General features: G+C 34.6%; 1 protein-coding gene across 1 annotated transcript; it reads left to right on the top strand.

The window, feature by feature from the left end:
* The first annotated feature begins 1,104 nt into the window (after nucleotides 1-1,104).
* LOC111505364 (uncharacterized) lies at nucleotides 1,105-5,425 on the top strand. The gene is made up of 3 exons (XM_023160162.2): nucleotides 1,105-1,668; nucleotides 2,699-3,042; nucleotides 4,872-5,425. The coding sequence occupies exons 1-3, from the start codon at nucleotides 1,148-1,150 to the stop codon at nucleotides 5,294-5,296; spliced, it is 1,290 nt and encodes a 429-aa protein (XP_023015930.2). The 5' UTR covers nucleotides 1,105-1,147; the 3' UTR covers nucleotides 5,297-5,425.
* The last annotated feature ends 8,550 nt before the right edge of the window (nucleotides 5,426-13,975 follow it).

Genomic DNA, 13,975 nt, shown 5'->3' on the forward strand with positions numbered 1-13,975 from the left:
TAAAGAAAAAAACATGGTTGTCAACGTAATAGAAAAAAACATGGCTGTAATACAGAGTGTCTCATCGTTTAGGAAAAAAACATGTACGGGGTGTCTCAAATACGTCAGCGTGGAAAATAATGATATAATAATAATAATAATGAACGAAAAATCGGATTGAAGAAAAAAACATGGCCACGGGCGTTAAAGAAAACAACATGGTTGTCTACGTAATAGAAAAAAACATGGCTGCCATACAGGGTGTACGTCGGCGTGAAAAATAATGGTATTATATTAATAATACAAGACTGAATAGTGCAGAATAGCAAAAATAAGTTGATAATTGATAGTATTAAATGCACAGCTAAAGTCCAAGAATGTAGACTACAGCCGTGCATTTGACACTATCTATTATCAATTGATTTTTGGCTATTCTGCACTATTTAGACTTATCAGTATCAGGAAAGAGAGTTAACTATGGTGATAACAAAATAAAATTTGTTCAAGAAATGTCTCAAAAGCCAATATAATTGATCATTTGAACGAAAGAAACAATCGAAGAGTGAACTAATTTTGTTCAAGAGAGCTACCAACACTTTGAGAACTCTACTGTTAATGCACCACTAGAGAAATGAAAAAAATGTATTACAGTTTTTGATAACTTTTGATTATTAACTGCAGTTTCGTACTAACATTTTCAGAAACTACCCCATTACAGAAATATCATCTGGTTTGTTCATAATTTCCCTGAAGCAAGGAAGTCGTACTTCCCGGTTTACCTACATCCTCATAGACTAATTGTCATTTCCAATTCATTTTTAATCAAGACTAATTAGTGACAAAGGCTCAACATTCACTTTTTCCCGCACCTCTCGAATAATTCGTCGTGTAAACATTGTTCAACGCTAACCAAGCATTAAATTACTTCTTTTTACTCCAACTTGAGTAATACCAAAGCGAACTGTCATCCACCAATAATAAGCCAAACTTTTTCAGATTCATAATAACCTTTAAGGTCACACAAATAGATCGGGTTTACCTGCCACAATATCGCCAATGAAAGAAACATACTTTATTAATTCAGAAACTAGTCAACCAAAACCACCCGAGTATAAATACATTTATTACAATTCATCGATATTCAGTTTCGGTCTATTCTTCTGTCAAGATGCTTCATTCGGTTATCTGCACTTTCATACTAAATGTCATATTTGTCGGAGCTATAAAGTTTTATCCCACCGAAGTAGGGATTGGTGGTAGTGAACAATTCGGAATCGTCCCTTTTGGGGAAAAATACACTAACGTCGAGTACGGTTCTGGGGTAGGATACCCACATGGTCTTGGGCAATCAGCTTACGCATATAATCCAAAAATCGCCTACGGAGGTGGATATGCTGCGCATAGCCCGAATATCGCCTATAACGTCCCAAAGGCTGCAGGATTTGGTCCTGCTGGTGTGGGCCATGAAAGTTTCGTATTAGGGTATAAGGGTACAGAGGGGCTGGGCATAGGATCTGGGCATACCTTGGGCGGCATTGGTTATGGGCCTAAAATTGGCGCAGTAGGTATATATTCCGGTGGAATCGGATACGGAGGTGTTGGAGGAGGAATTGGATATGGTGATGGAGTTCAAGGAGTTGGCTATGGTCATTATCCTGCTGTGGGAATTGCCAAAGGCCCTGGATACGGGTAAGGTGTAAATTTTTAAGATTCATGAACATTTCAATAAACAAATTCAACTGGTCTTTATTAGATATACAATTTTCCGATTATAGAAAGAAAATATAAATTTCTCTTACCTCTCTTACTGTTTGTTTTGCTCAAAATGATTTTCCAAATCCAAAAAAGACTAGTAAACTCAATATCATTATAATTATTTAAAATAAATGAGAAAGTTGTTATCTTGAAAGTAGACCACTTGTACATCTTTGATTTCTTCCGTTCAGATTTTGATAATGAAGTATTGATCTAAAATGAAACATAAAATGAATCGTACAAAAATAATTTCTATTCAGTAGTGAAATGGAAAGTTCTAGATCAGTTGATTTATTTCTAGTTTAGTGACAGCAGAGTGCTAATAAAGGAAAATTCTTTAAGTCCTTTGTCAAATGAAATTTTCATGGTTAACCTAGAGATAGATAGATAAACGTGAATAACTCAACGTTTTTTTTAAATTGGCTGTCACTAAAATTAATAATGAACAAGATTTTCCAATTTCAAATAAACAATTTTTCACGGACACTGTTATAAATGATAAATAGCAGCATCTTTCACTATGATTTTCAGGCTACTGAATATTACATTTTACGAAAACAATTTTCGAGACAGATATATTATTGACGCTTTTTTTTAACTACGAAACCAAGCTGTTTATTCAATAAATTTGGCCATTGAGATTAGTGAAGTCACTTATACTACACTACTACCAACAGCAAAGATAAAACTCCACTGTAGAATAGGAACTTCTGGTTCCTATTCTACAGTTTATATTGGTCAAGCGGAAGGAAGTTTGTCCGAAAGAATGAAAGACCACAGAAGTAGGGATGGGGAGAATGGAAAGACCAATCCAACATCTTTCGGCAAAGGGACATGAGATCAAGCATGACTATGATGATATTGAACAGACTAAATAGAATTAAATGATTCTCTTTCGTTGAAATTGTTTTACAATGATGAAATTGGTAAATATATTACAATTAAGTTGCGTTTTCCATTTCAGATATGGACCAGGAGTGGGTTACGGCATTCCACATGCCGGGGGTCTGGTTTCTACACTAGGACATGGGGGATTAGGTGTAGGAGGAGGTAACTTCATCGGTGGTTCGCAAATCGACAAAAATATCTACAACGCAGAAAACAGGAATGTTATCGGGGACCATTACTCAGCAAGTCATGGTAAAAACGGGGAAGTACTGAATCACGGAGATGCAGGATTTACAACAGGACAGGTTGCTTTGAAAGACATCAAGGGGGAGACAGTTCATTTTTCAGATACCGATGGAGTGAACAATGCACACCATGCTGGTAAAGCCTACCATGGTGGAGAGCATTTTGATAAAGGAGGTGGGTTGCATATCAAAATAAATTTTCCAGAACCAGAGTATGAAAAGGATATAATCAAAATTAAGGAATATCAGAGCAAATTCAAAAATACTAACTAGTTACTTGAAGAACTAAATTATTTTTTGGAAAAAACATTACCTGAATTTTTTTCCAGTTTTGTTTAATTAGGTAGGTAGATCAAATGATTTAAGAGGCAACTCAGTGAATTCATCTTCTTGTTCCAACGTTCAAAATGAAATTATGTAAACAAATTTCAGAAAGAAGGCTTCTTTTAATTTTTTCACCCCATTAACATGAATTTCTCAGTAATATGACTGATTTTCTGATTTTCTAAGATTTGATTCAGCCCTCCAAGAAAAATATTCAGATCAATTTCGATAATTATTTTTATTATTTTTTGCAATACTCCACGTTGAACTTTTCAACATAGCAGTGACCAAATTTGATATTTTCCTCTAACCCTAGGCCACCTCTTAGGTTCCAAGAGTTTTTTCTAAATAACGATTTATATTTTTTGTATTATTATGTCTGCAGGAATTCACCTTTGTTATTGAACCTCGTTATTGAAACTCTAGATTTCTACATCATGCAAATGATCACATTTTCAATGGTTTCTGTTGTTGTGATTGTCTACATGGACTGGTAAATTTGTTTATAGAAGATGATGCTTCCTTTTTGAACGAAATTTTTCATGCATTGATACATCTTTATTGATATCAGAAAAAATTATGACATCCCGAAATCAAGGTGTGACATTATTTAGAAGAATGTATCCAGCTGGTGTGGATTTAATGTTGTATTCTTCAATGCATATAAAACTAATTTGATTCGTTTTCATTTTCGACAGAAAACTTGCTCGCAAATCAAGTTTCAAATAGATAGTTCGATTATGAAAAATATAGACTACGAAAGTCCTTAGAATAGGTATAGAGAGAAACCTAGAGAGAAACCTTGATAGAAAGATTCATTGCCAGATCGTAATGAATAAAATGAATTCTCTTGCACACAACGTAGGACTACAAAGCGTATTTTAAAGAAAAATCCTTTGCTAATATTCTATTATAGCTTAGCAAATTCTTGTCTCAGATTTGGTATGTTTTTGTGGTTATTCCACATTGTTTCTGGTGTTTTTATAGCTCAGAAGTCGATTTAAAAAATCGCAGGAATAAAGAAAGGTAGCTTATGCAGAAGCACAGTCAAAAAACTATGTGTTTTAACTCAGCCATCTCTTTTAATTTTGTTGTTCACAACAAACATGAATTGAAACAAGTGAAAGATATTCAATTCAGAGACAAGGGGCAGAAAAATATTATTATGTGCCACTTTGTAAATACAATACTCTGCAAACTAAAAACTGTTTTTAGTAACACGTGTCGAGGTGTTGAAATAACGGTTTGGTATTGGAAAAACTCCAGTAATATTCATTACTACACCATGCATGGCAATCGAAAAACCTTTTTAAGAAACAGTGACATAGTCAGAATACAAGAAAAATAGATAACTTTTACGTGCCTTTCAGAAACCTGGAATTATCCAAAGAAGCACCAAATACTTTTGGTTTGTACCTGTACAACTTTCTTCCATACACTCTAAGAAGTCTGCCAATTTATACATACATGATAGATCAGTGCCCTTACTTAATTCAAGAATTTCTAGAATTTAGTTTCAGTTTCATACCATTTGACTCAGAGATTGTCAAAATCAGTTCAATTTTATTCATATAATAATACCCTTTCAATTTTCTGTGTTTTATTTGTAGGATTTTTTTCCAAATTGACCTGCTCATAACTTTGTGAGTTCCACAGGCTTGATTGATAATGATTTTTCAGGTAAACACGGAGCCGAACAAGTCCTAAACGAGAATCACAAGAAAGGACACAACATCAAAAGTTTCAAAAAATCCCATCATCTAGACGAGTCGGGTAAAACCGAAGAGTTCTACGACGAAGATCACGATGAGGGAGGAAATTACGCCTTTGATGGTCATGTTGGAAAATTCGGACAGAGTGGCGGTAGTTCCACACAGGGAGGATTCAAAGATGGCAAATACACAGCTGGAGAGAACCGAAAGGAAGGACATTTCGGAAACGAGTATGTAGTTGATAAAGCTCATGCTGGACATGGGAAATTTGGAGGGAACAATTACGCCCAGAATGAACAAAGCTATGGACTGAATAAAGGAATTGGGGAGCAAGGGCTATCCGGTCATCATGAGTCCAGCGGTTTTTACAAGAAAATACCCAACTTTTACTAGAACAGTCAAGGATCTCATCGAGATTGGATGATGCCATTGTTTTATTTATGTCTTTAACTTTTAAGTGGTCAATATTTATGTAATCAATAAAGGATTTAGCAGCACAACTGTATACAGTTTTTTAATTTACTGACATAATTGGACAAGTGCAGATTGGTGTATGAAAATGATATCGAAAACAAACTGTTGTACTAGATTCCATTAAATCAAAGACAAGAGAAAGTTATCATAAAGGTGTACCTCAAGGCTCCATTCTGGGACCTCTTTTCTTTATAATATTCACGAGCGACATAAAGAACACCTGTGTTGCTGCAGATCAAATCATTCTCTACGCAGATGATACGAATATTTTAATGTCCAGAACAAATAATGAACAACTAGTAAAGAATGGTAATAAGGCATCAAAGGAAATCAGTGACTATTGTAGTAAAAATGGACTAGCACTAAACGCCGCTAAGACCTATCATATTCGATTCTTACCAAAAAATATGAATCCTGACAATGATCTCTACTTAACAGTCAATGGAAAATCGATAGAAAGCAAAGAGAGTATGAAGTTCTTAGGTGTTGTGCTTGATAGGAAACTTTCATGGGAAAACCATATCACCACTTTATGTTCAAAACTCAGCACAATCACATACATTATTAGGAATCTGAGGGATACAGTATCAGCTGATGTACTTAGAATTCTTTATTTCGGACTGGCACAGTCAGCTATGCAATATGGAATAATATTTTGGGGATCCTCAACTCACATACTAGGGGCTTTTCGTTCCCAGAAAAAAATCATCAGAGCTATGAATAAAACTCACCGTTCAGAATCTTGTAAGCCACTATTCCGAAATTCTAAAATACTAACGTTACCTTGTCTTTACATCTTGAACCTGATATTGTTTATAAAGGACAATGAAAATACGTTTCTGAAAAATGATCAAATACATGCACATGATACAAGGAATAAGGAAAATATTCATCTGCCCTTTTCCAGGCTTCTCATTGGTCAAAATTTTCCAAAATATGTTGGTGTAAAATGTTTCAATAAGATGAAAAATCTAATAGATATGAGCGGTAGCAAGTCAGCAGTTAGGATCTCAGTGATAAAGCTTTCTATAGCGTAGAAGAGTTTCTGGGCTCCTGATTATATTTTAAAATTATAATTGTACAAACCTCAAGTGAATTCGTTGTTTAATTGTTATAATTGTACATTCTTATTATACTCTTTTTTATATATTTATATCACTAAATAGTGTCCCGTTGCTGCAGTTGTACCATATTCCCACTTTATAATCCCTTTGTCCATCCCCATTTTATATATATATATATATATATATATATATATATATATATATATATATATATATATATATATATATATATATATATTTAAACTAATTCTAAGATGTGCGTTAACGACACAAAACATTTGGTTTTTCAACCAATGTATTAAAAACAGAGTACATCCCAAATTTACCGCCCTGAAGACCAACAATAGAAGTATAGCAGCCCAAGAAGCAATCAATCATGGAAGAAACAAATGGATGAAGGTAGAAAGAAAATTCCTATATTGTAAGAGAGATATATTTAATGTTTATTTGAAAGTAATACATTCTGAATTATTATTCAGATTGCATTATATAGAATTCCAAACTTTGGACACAGATGCTCGTGAAAAAGTTAATGATATAATTCATAAAAAATATCTGATACAAAAGAATAAACTCCAACGATTGATTCAGTTTCAACTTACTGAGAAACAAGCCCAAAGTTTGGAAAACTATTCTAATCATAAGTTTTTCGACAGATTTGTAAATCTATCCGACACAAAATTTGCATTGAAGGAAACGAGATTATTAGAAAAAGGTCTCAGTCATAACATAAAACCATATATTAACTCTACGATCATAGAATGTTTAGGTATAGAAACAGAGCTGGCTCTGAGAGGTACCTGTAGTTATAATAAATATGTTGCGGCAAACATTTTGAAATCTGAACCAGTTGATCAAATTCAGTCTGATAGAGAAAGTAAAATTGCAAAATCAATTAAGCAAAAAGTTAAAGATAATGAAGTGATTTTTACAAGAGCAGATAAAGGTCGAACGGTTATTGCATTAAATAAAAAGGACTACATAGGAAAAACTCTAGATTTCCTTAATTCAGGAAGCTACGAGATTCTGAGGAATGATCCGACAACTATGTACCAGAAAAAGGTTAAGGAAACTCTCAAAACAATAGAATTGGTTATGAATGGAAAGGATAAATGCAGAGCATTGATCATGAATCCACAACCACCAAAACTGTATTCTCTTATTAAATTACATAAAACCAATTTCCCGATTAGACCAGTGGTATCGTTCGTAACGGCACCTACTGTTAAAATCTCAGAAATCCTGATTAAATTGATTCAAACCTATACCAATTTCAAGCCTAAATTTAGTATAAATAATTCTTATCAATTAGTGGATGATATTAAAGACGTAATCCTCCCAGATAACTCAAAATTAATATCGTTCGATGTCCAAAATTTATTTCCCAGTATCCCGCCAACTGAAACAATTGGACTAGTGGAGTGTCTCTTAGACAAAAACCATGTGAATCCACTGATAAAACAAGAGATTGTTGATTTACTCACCATTTGTGTGTCTCAAAATTATTTCCAGTTTGACGGAGAATTCTTTTCATGCAATGAAGGACTAATAATGGGGAATCCTTTGAGTCCCTTACTGGCGGAAATTTTCATGGATAACATAGAGTATGAAATCCATAATAATCAGTTAGCCAACAATTTTTTGTACTGGTACAGATACGTAGATGATATCTTAGTATGTTTTACTGGTACAGATAGGCAATTAGGCAAGTTCATTGAATATGCCAACTCCATCCACCCGTCAATAAAATTTACCACTGAGAGGGAGGTAAATAATTCAATAAATTACCTAGACTTAACCATTACGAAAAATAACAATAAACATGAGTTTGCAATTTTCCACAAACCATCGTACACGGACATTATCATACATAATTCCTCCACACACCCGTACCAGCATAAAGTTGCTGCATTCAATAGTATGATTCACAGATTATTGAATATTCCACTGTCTGATAGGGATTTCCAGAAAGAGCTGAATTTGATCAAACAAATCGCGATTAATAACGGTTATAAGGTAGATATTGTAAACTCCATTCTTTCCAAAAAACGACAAAAGCAAGCCATGGATCTGGTCTACCCATATTCAAGATGCGATAACGTGAGTTATAAGACATTGACATATGTGGGGGAACCAAACAGGAATATTGCCCGTTTTTTGAAGAAAGAAGGCGTAAACGTAGCTTATAGAACGAATAATAACCTAAGTAAATTTATTAAAAACAATAAGGACAAAACTTTGGTGTCGGATAGATCAGGAGTATATAAGCTGACTTGTGGCTCCTGTCCAAAACTGTATATTGGGTAAACAGGAAGAACATTTTTCCAACGAATCAAAGAACATAGGAGTAGTTTTGTAAATAGAAAGACCAATTCCACATTTGCAAACCATCTTTTAGCAGAAGGACACGAGTTCAATCATGAGTACGAGGTGTTACATTTAGAAGAGAAGAGTTTGAAACTTAATCATCTAGAATGTTTAGAAATCAATAGATTCAGGAATTCGGGTAATTTACTGAATGATCAATTAGAACTCAATAACTCTCCGTTACTGAATATATTTTTTCAAATGTGAAAATGGAACATAAGTGCAGGTAATTTAATTCGTTAGAAACTCAGGTAAAATATCAGCTACTTAAAATTCAGGTACTTCGTTTACAGGTACTTTGATTTCAGGTACTCCATAAACTATATATATATTTAGTATTGAATGTGTAGAATTAGTTGAAAGACACGCCAGATGAAGCCATTGTATGGCGAAACACGTGTTGCGTTTTTGTAAAACAATTTAGTGAAAATCTCACAATAAAGTGTTTTTGGAATACGTTAGTTATGGATTTTCATCAAGTATCGGCCGATTCCATCATATACACAATGTGTATTCTTTTGTGATGAATAAAATGATTCTGATTTCTGATTCTGATATATAAGTGATTTCGAAGAAATAAAGTATCCCAACACCAAACCGTTATTTTTAACACATCGACACGTGTTTTAATCACCTAATGATCATCTTCAAGAGGGAGATTGAACTGAATCTACTTACATGAATCTACTAGAAATAAGTCAACATAATAATAATATGAATAACGATGGTGGACAAATACCTAATAGCACTATACAGCGTGACTCACGGTCGATGGTAGGTTAGACGTTTCTGGAAAACGCAAAGCATGATTTTTCTGAAAATTTCACCTCTCACATTTCCTTACCTGTTCTATCGATCTAAAATATGTTCAGCATTGCGGCGTTGCCACTTCCATCAAAAAGTCATAGCAACTTCATTTTTTTAAATGGAACACCCCGTATATCAATACATTTTTGGAATTGCTCTGGTATTTCAATACTTTTTTGTTGATAATGTCCTATACCTATCTCTATCTGAATTCGAGATAAAAAATAAATTGTGCTAAATATGGTCCAAAACATAGCCTTAATTGAAATTAAGTACATCAGTACTCTCAATTCATGAAAAGTTGATATTATGATGATAGTTTGGACAAACTCGAAATATTCAAATAACACCAAGAAATCGACTCCATATCATACAGGGCGTGCTAAAATTACTATTATTTCCATTGTGCATAAAAGTAGTCAAAAGTTCAATTTTTCAAATGAAATCCCCAGCATATTACTCGGTAAACTGAAAGATAGTAAAAAATGCTCCAAGATGATATATCATGTCCCTATACCTTAATCGTCAAGTTTTTTCAATAAAGTCGCTTCTTCTAGAAACATTATTTTTTTATAATTTGGATTTAGGTAGCAGTGGAATTATCAAGCTTATAGCAGTTCGGTTACTTTTATAAGTGATTTACAAAGAGTTATCGACGGTGTTTCGAATCATCTTCCAAAATGAATGCAAATATATCGATTATTCAAACGAAGTTCTTATGAAATTATTTATTATACACATGAACAAAGTGATCAAATCATTGTCAGAACGTGTAAAAAATTCAACCAAATGTATCCTGAATTAACACCAATGAATGAGAGGAAGTTTGTAAGGTTACAAAATAATTTCCTCAACTATGGCTCAAAGTTTCCAGGGAACAACTGTACCAAAATCAGTCATTTCTAGGTAAAAAGTAAAATTTTGTGGGCTAAAACATGTGAAAGTACAGACAATAACAGAATAGGATGATTCAAAATAACAAAATGGTAAACAAAATATCACATTTTCACAATAAATGCTGAAAATGTCGTCCATTACATTCTAAACACTTTAAAATGTTTTTTTGTACGCGAGTTGTAGTTGCTTTTTCAATTTCCTGGGGATCCAGATCTTCAATACTCCGCACTATTCGCCGTCGCAATTCTTCTTTGGTAGGCACTGAAGTACTGTATACCCTTTCTTTTAAAACACCCCATAAAAAAGTCAAGTAGCGTGAGATCGGGTGATCTCGGTGGCCAATCCCACGGCCCTAAACGCCTAAACCAACGATCGTCAATGTAACTTGAGGATTATGATCAGCCCAAAAATGTTTATTTCTTCTATTGAAAATACCATCCCTCGTAGATTTTGATTCGTCGCTACAAATTATTTTTGACAAAAATTCCCGATCTTCCCGTGTATGAATCAAAAGGGATTCACGTTCGAAGTCTTCTGCTTTTAGAGCTTGAACTTTGGTAAATTTATACGGGTGCATTCCGTGATTTTTCAAAATTCGTTGTACTGAAGCATGTGATACACCTAAATCTTTTTCTGCACTGCGAATGGAAGCTTCTGGATTTGCATAAAAATATGCCAAAACGTTAACAGTATTGTCCTCGTTTGAATAATCAATATTTGCATTCATTTTTGGCGATTTTTTGAAACACCGTCAATAACCATTTATCAATAACTTATAAAAGTCACCAAACAGTCATAAGCTTGATATTTCCACGGCTACCTAGAAATCAAATTTTTTAAAAATTATTTTTTGTACAACTGTTTTTGAAAATCTCTTTGATAGAAACACTTCAATCGGAACACCTACCAAAAAATCATTTAGAAAAGTTCACACATGCAGTTCATGCTATTGGTAAAATTAAATCCCTGTGAAATTACTGACGATGACGAAGTAGTATTCAGTCCAACTGTAGAAAGTCCTTCATGACTAACCAATAATCCTCCTTAAAATAACGTGAGTTGGCGTATGTAGTTGTAACACATACCTTGTAATCCAAAGATCGTGTGTTCAAATCCCATGGACCCTATAATTATTTTTATTATCAGCAGTAACGTTATGCAAAAAAAATTGTATGATACATTTGCTAAAAGTGATTTTATTTTGCTCATGAGTTTGCTCCACTTGCTGACGCTCGTTTTGCAATAATCCCCACTCACAAAATAAAATGCCACTTTCAACACTTGTAGGTAAAACGTGAATAACTATTTTTTCACAAAAACGGCTTTATTAAGGAAACTTGACGATTTAGGTATAGGGACATGTATATCATCTTGAAGCATTTTTCACCATCTTTCAATTTTCGAGTAATATACTCGATAAATATTCATTTGAAAAATTGAAATTTTGACTACTTTTATGCACAATGGAAATAATAGTAATTTTAGCACGCCCTGTATGATATGGAGTAGATTTCTTGGTGTAATTTGAATATTTCGAGTTTGTCCAAACTATCGTCAAAATATCAACTTTTCATGAATTGAGAGTACTGATGTACTTAATTTCAATTAAGGCTATGTTTTGGACCATATTTAGCACAATTTATTTTTTATCTCGAAAACAGATAGAGATAGGTATAGGACATTATTAACAAAAAAGTATTAAAATATCAGAGCGATTCCAAAAATGTATTAATATACGGGGTGTTCCATTTAAAAAAATAAAGTTGCTAGGACTTTTTGATGGAAGTGGCAACGCCGCAATGGTGAAAATATTTCAGATCGATAGAACAGGTAAGGAAATGTGAGAGGTGAAATTTTCAGAAAAATCATGCTCTGCGTTTTCCAGAAACGTCTAACCTACCATCGACCGTGAGTCAAGCGATATACCGGGTGTCCCAGAGCTTTTAGGCCAGCAGATATCTCAGTCACCTGCAGAAAAAAATTGAAAAAAAATATGTATGTCATAGAAGACCACCAGCACTTTCATGTAGCAGAGCAAAATCCACCCCCTCGCGAGCAACCCCTGCGAAACCACCCCTAACTTTTGTTTTTCAAATGGCAACCCCATGTTGTTTGTCGTTCAACTGACAGCTCTTGTTATTTCTCAACCCACGATATATCATAATTGTTCGAGAAAATTGAATACGTTAGTGGGTACTATTAACTGGACTGATCGAATTGTTCTGCATTGTAGACACCAGAAAAAGTGGACGCTACGCAGAAAAAGAGGCGATAAAATGTTAGAACTTTTTGTGCTTCCTTTCATTCCTCTGATATCTGGATGACACATTGCCATCAGTCGTGATATTGTTGTTGTATATCAAAATGCCTTTTACCTTCACTCCCAACGAATACGTTGATATGCTTTTAATTTTTGGTGAATGCCGAAAGAATAAACGTGCTGCGGAGAGGCTGTATGGGCAGCGCTTTCCTGATCGTCGACAACCAGGTCGTAATACGTTTTTGTATGTAGAAAATACCATGCGAACGGGATCATTTCCAGGGAAAACAGATCAAGTACATCCTACTCCCGTGCGAACTGAGGAAAATTGCATAAATGTGTTGGCCTACGCCGAAGCACATCCTCATATTTCGGTTCGTGCATTGGCGGTAGAGATTGGGATCAGTAAGTCATCTGTGCAAAAAATTTTCAAACAGTACAAGTATCATCCCTTCAAAATTCATTTACACCAAGGACTCAGACCTACCGATTTCGAAAGACGAACGGCATTCATTGCTCACATTCAAGTTTTAGTCCATGACAATCCAAACATCCTCAATCAAATCTTGTGGAGTGACGAATCCCGCTTCCATAATAATGGTACTATTAATCGACATAACATGCACTATTGGTCACAGGACAACCCTCACTGGATTAGAGAAACCAAGTTCCAAACAATGTGGGGTGTGAACGTGTGGTGTGGTTTACATAATGGACGACTCATCGGGCCCCATTTTTTCCAAGACACTTTGACGGGCCACCGATATTTACATTTCTTGGAAAATTGTTTACCTGCCCTCCTGGAAGATATTCCACTTGAAGAACGACAACAAATGTGGTGGCAACAAGATGGTGCTCCTGCACATAACCATAATGTATATACTACATTCCTCAATGATACTTTTCGAGACCGTTGGATTGGAAATAGTGGACCTGTCCGATGGTCTGCACGTTCTCCAGATCTCACGCCACTGGACTTTTTCCTGTGGGGATATCTGAAACGAGTTGCCTTCGAAACACAACCAATGAATATTGACGATTTAACCCAAAAAATTTTAGAGGCTTGTCATACCGTTACTCCGGAAATGATTAGGGCTTCCTGTACTCGCGCGCTGATTCGGCGACTTGAAGCATGTGTGGCAAGTGCTGGCCAACATTTTGAACATTTTCTGTAGTATCATGTATCAAAATACAGATGACCTT

Source organism: Leptinotarsa decemlineata, unplaced genomic scaffold (genome assembly GCF_025532065.1).
Source record: "Leptinotarsa decemlineata unplaced genomic scaffold, Ldec_3_MD MMD2_tig00026330_RagTag_RagTag, whole genome shotgun sequence".
NCBI classification, from domain to species: Eukaryota; Metazoa; Arthropoda; class Insecta; order Coleoptera; family Chrysomelidae; genus Leptinotarsa; species Leptinotarsa decemlineata.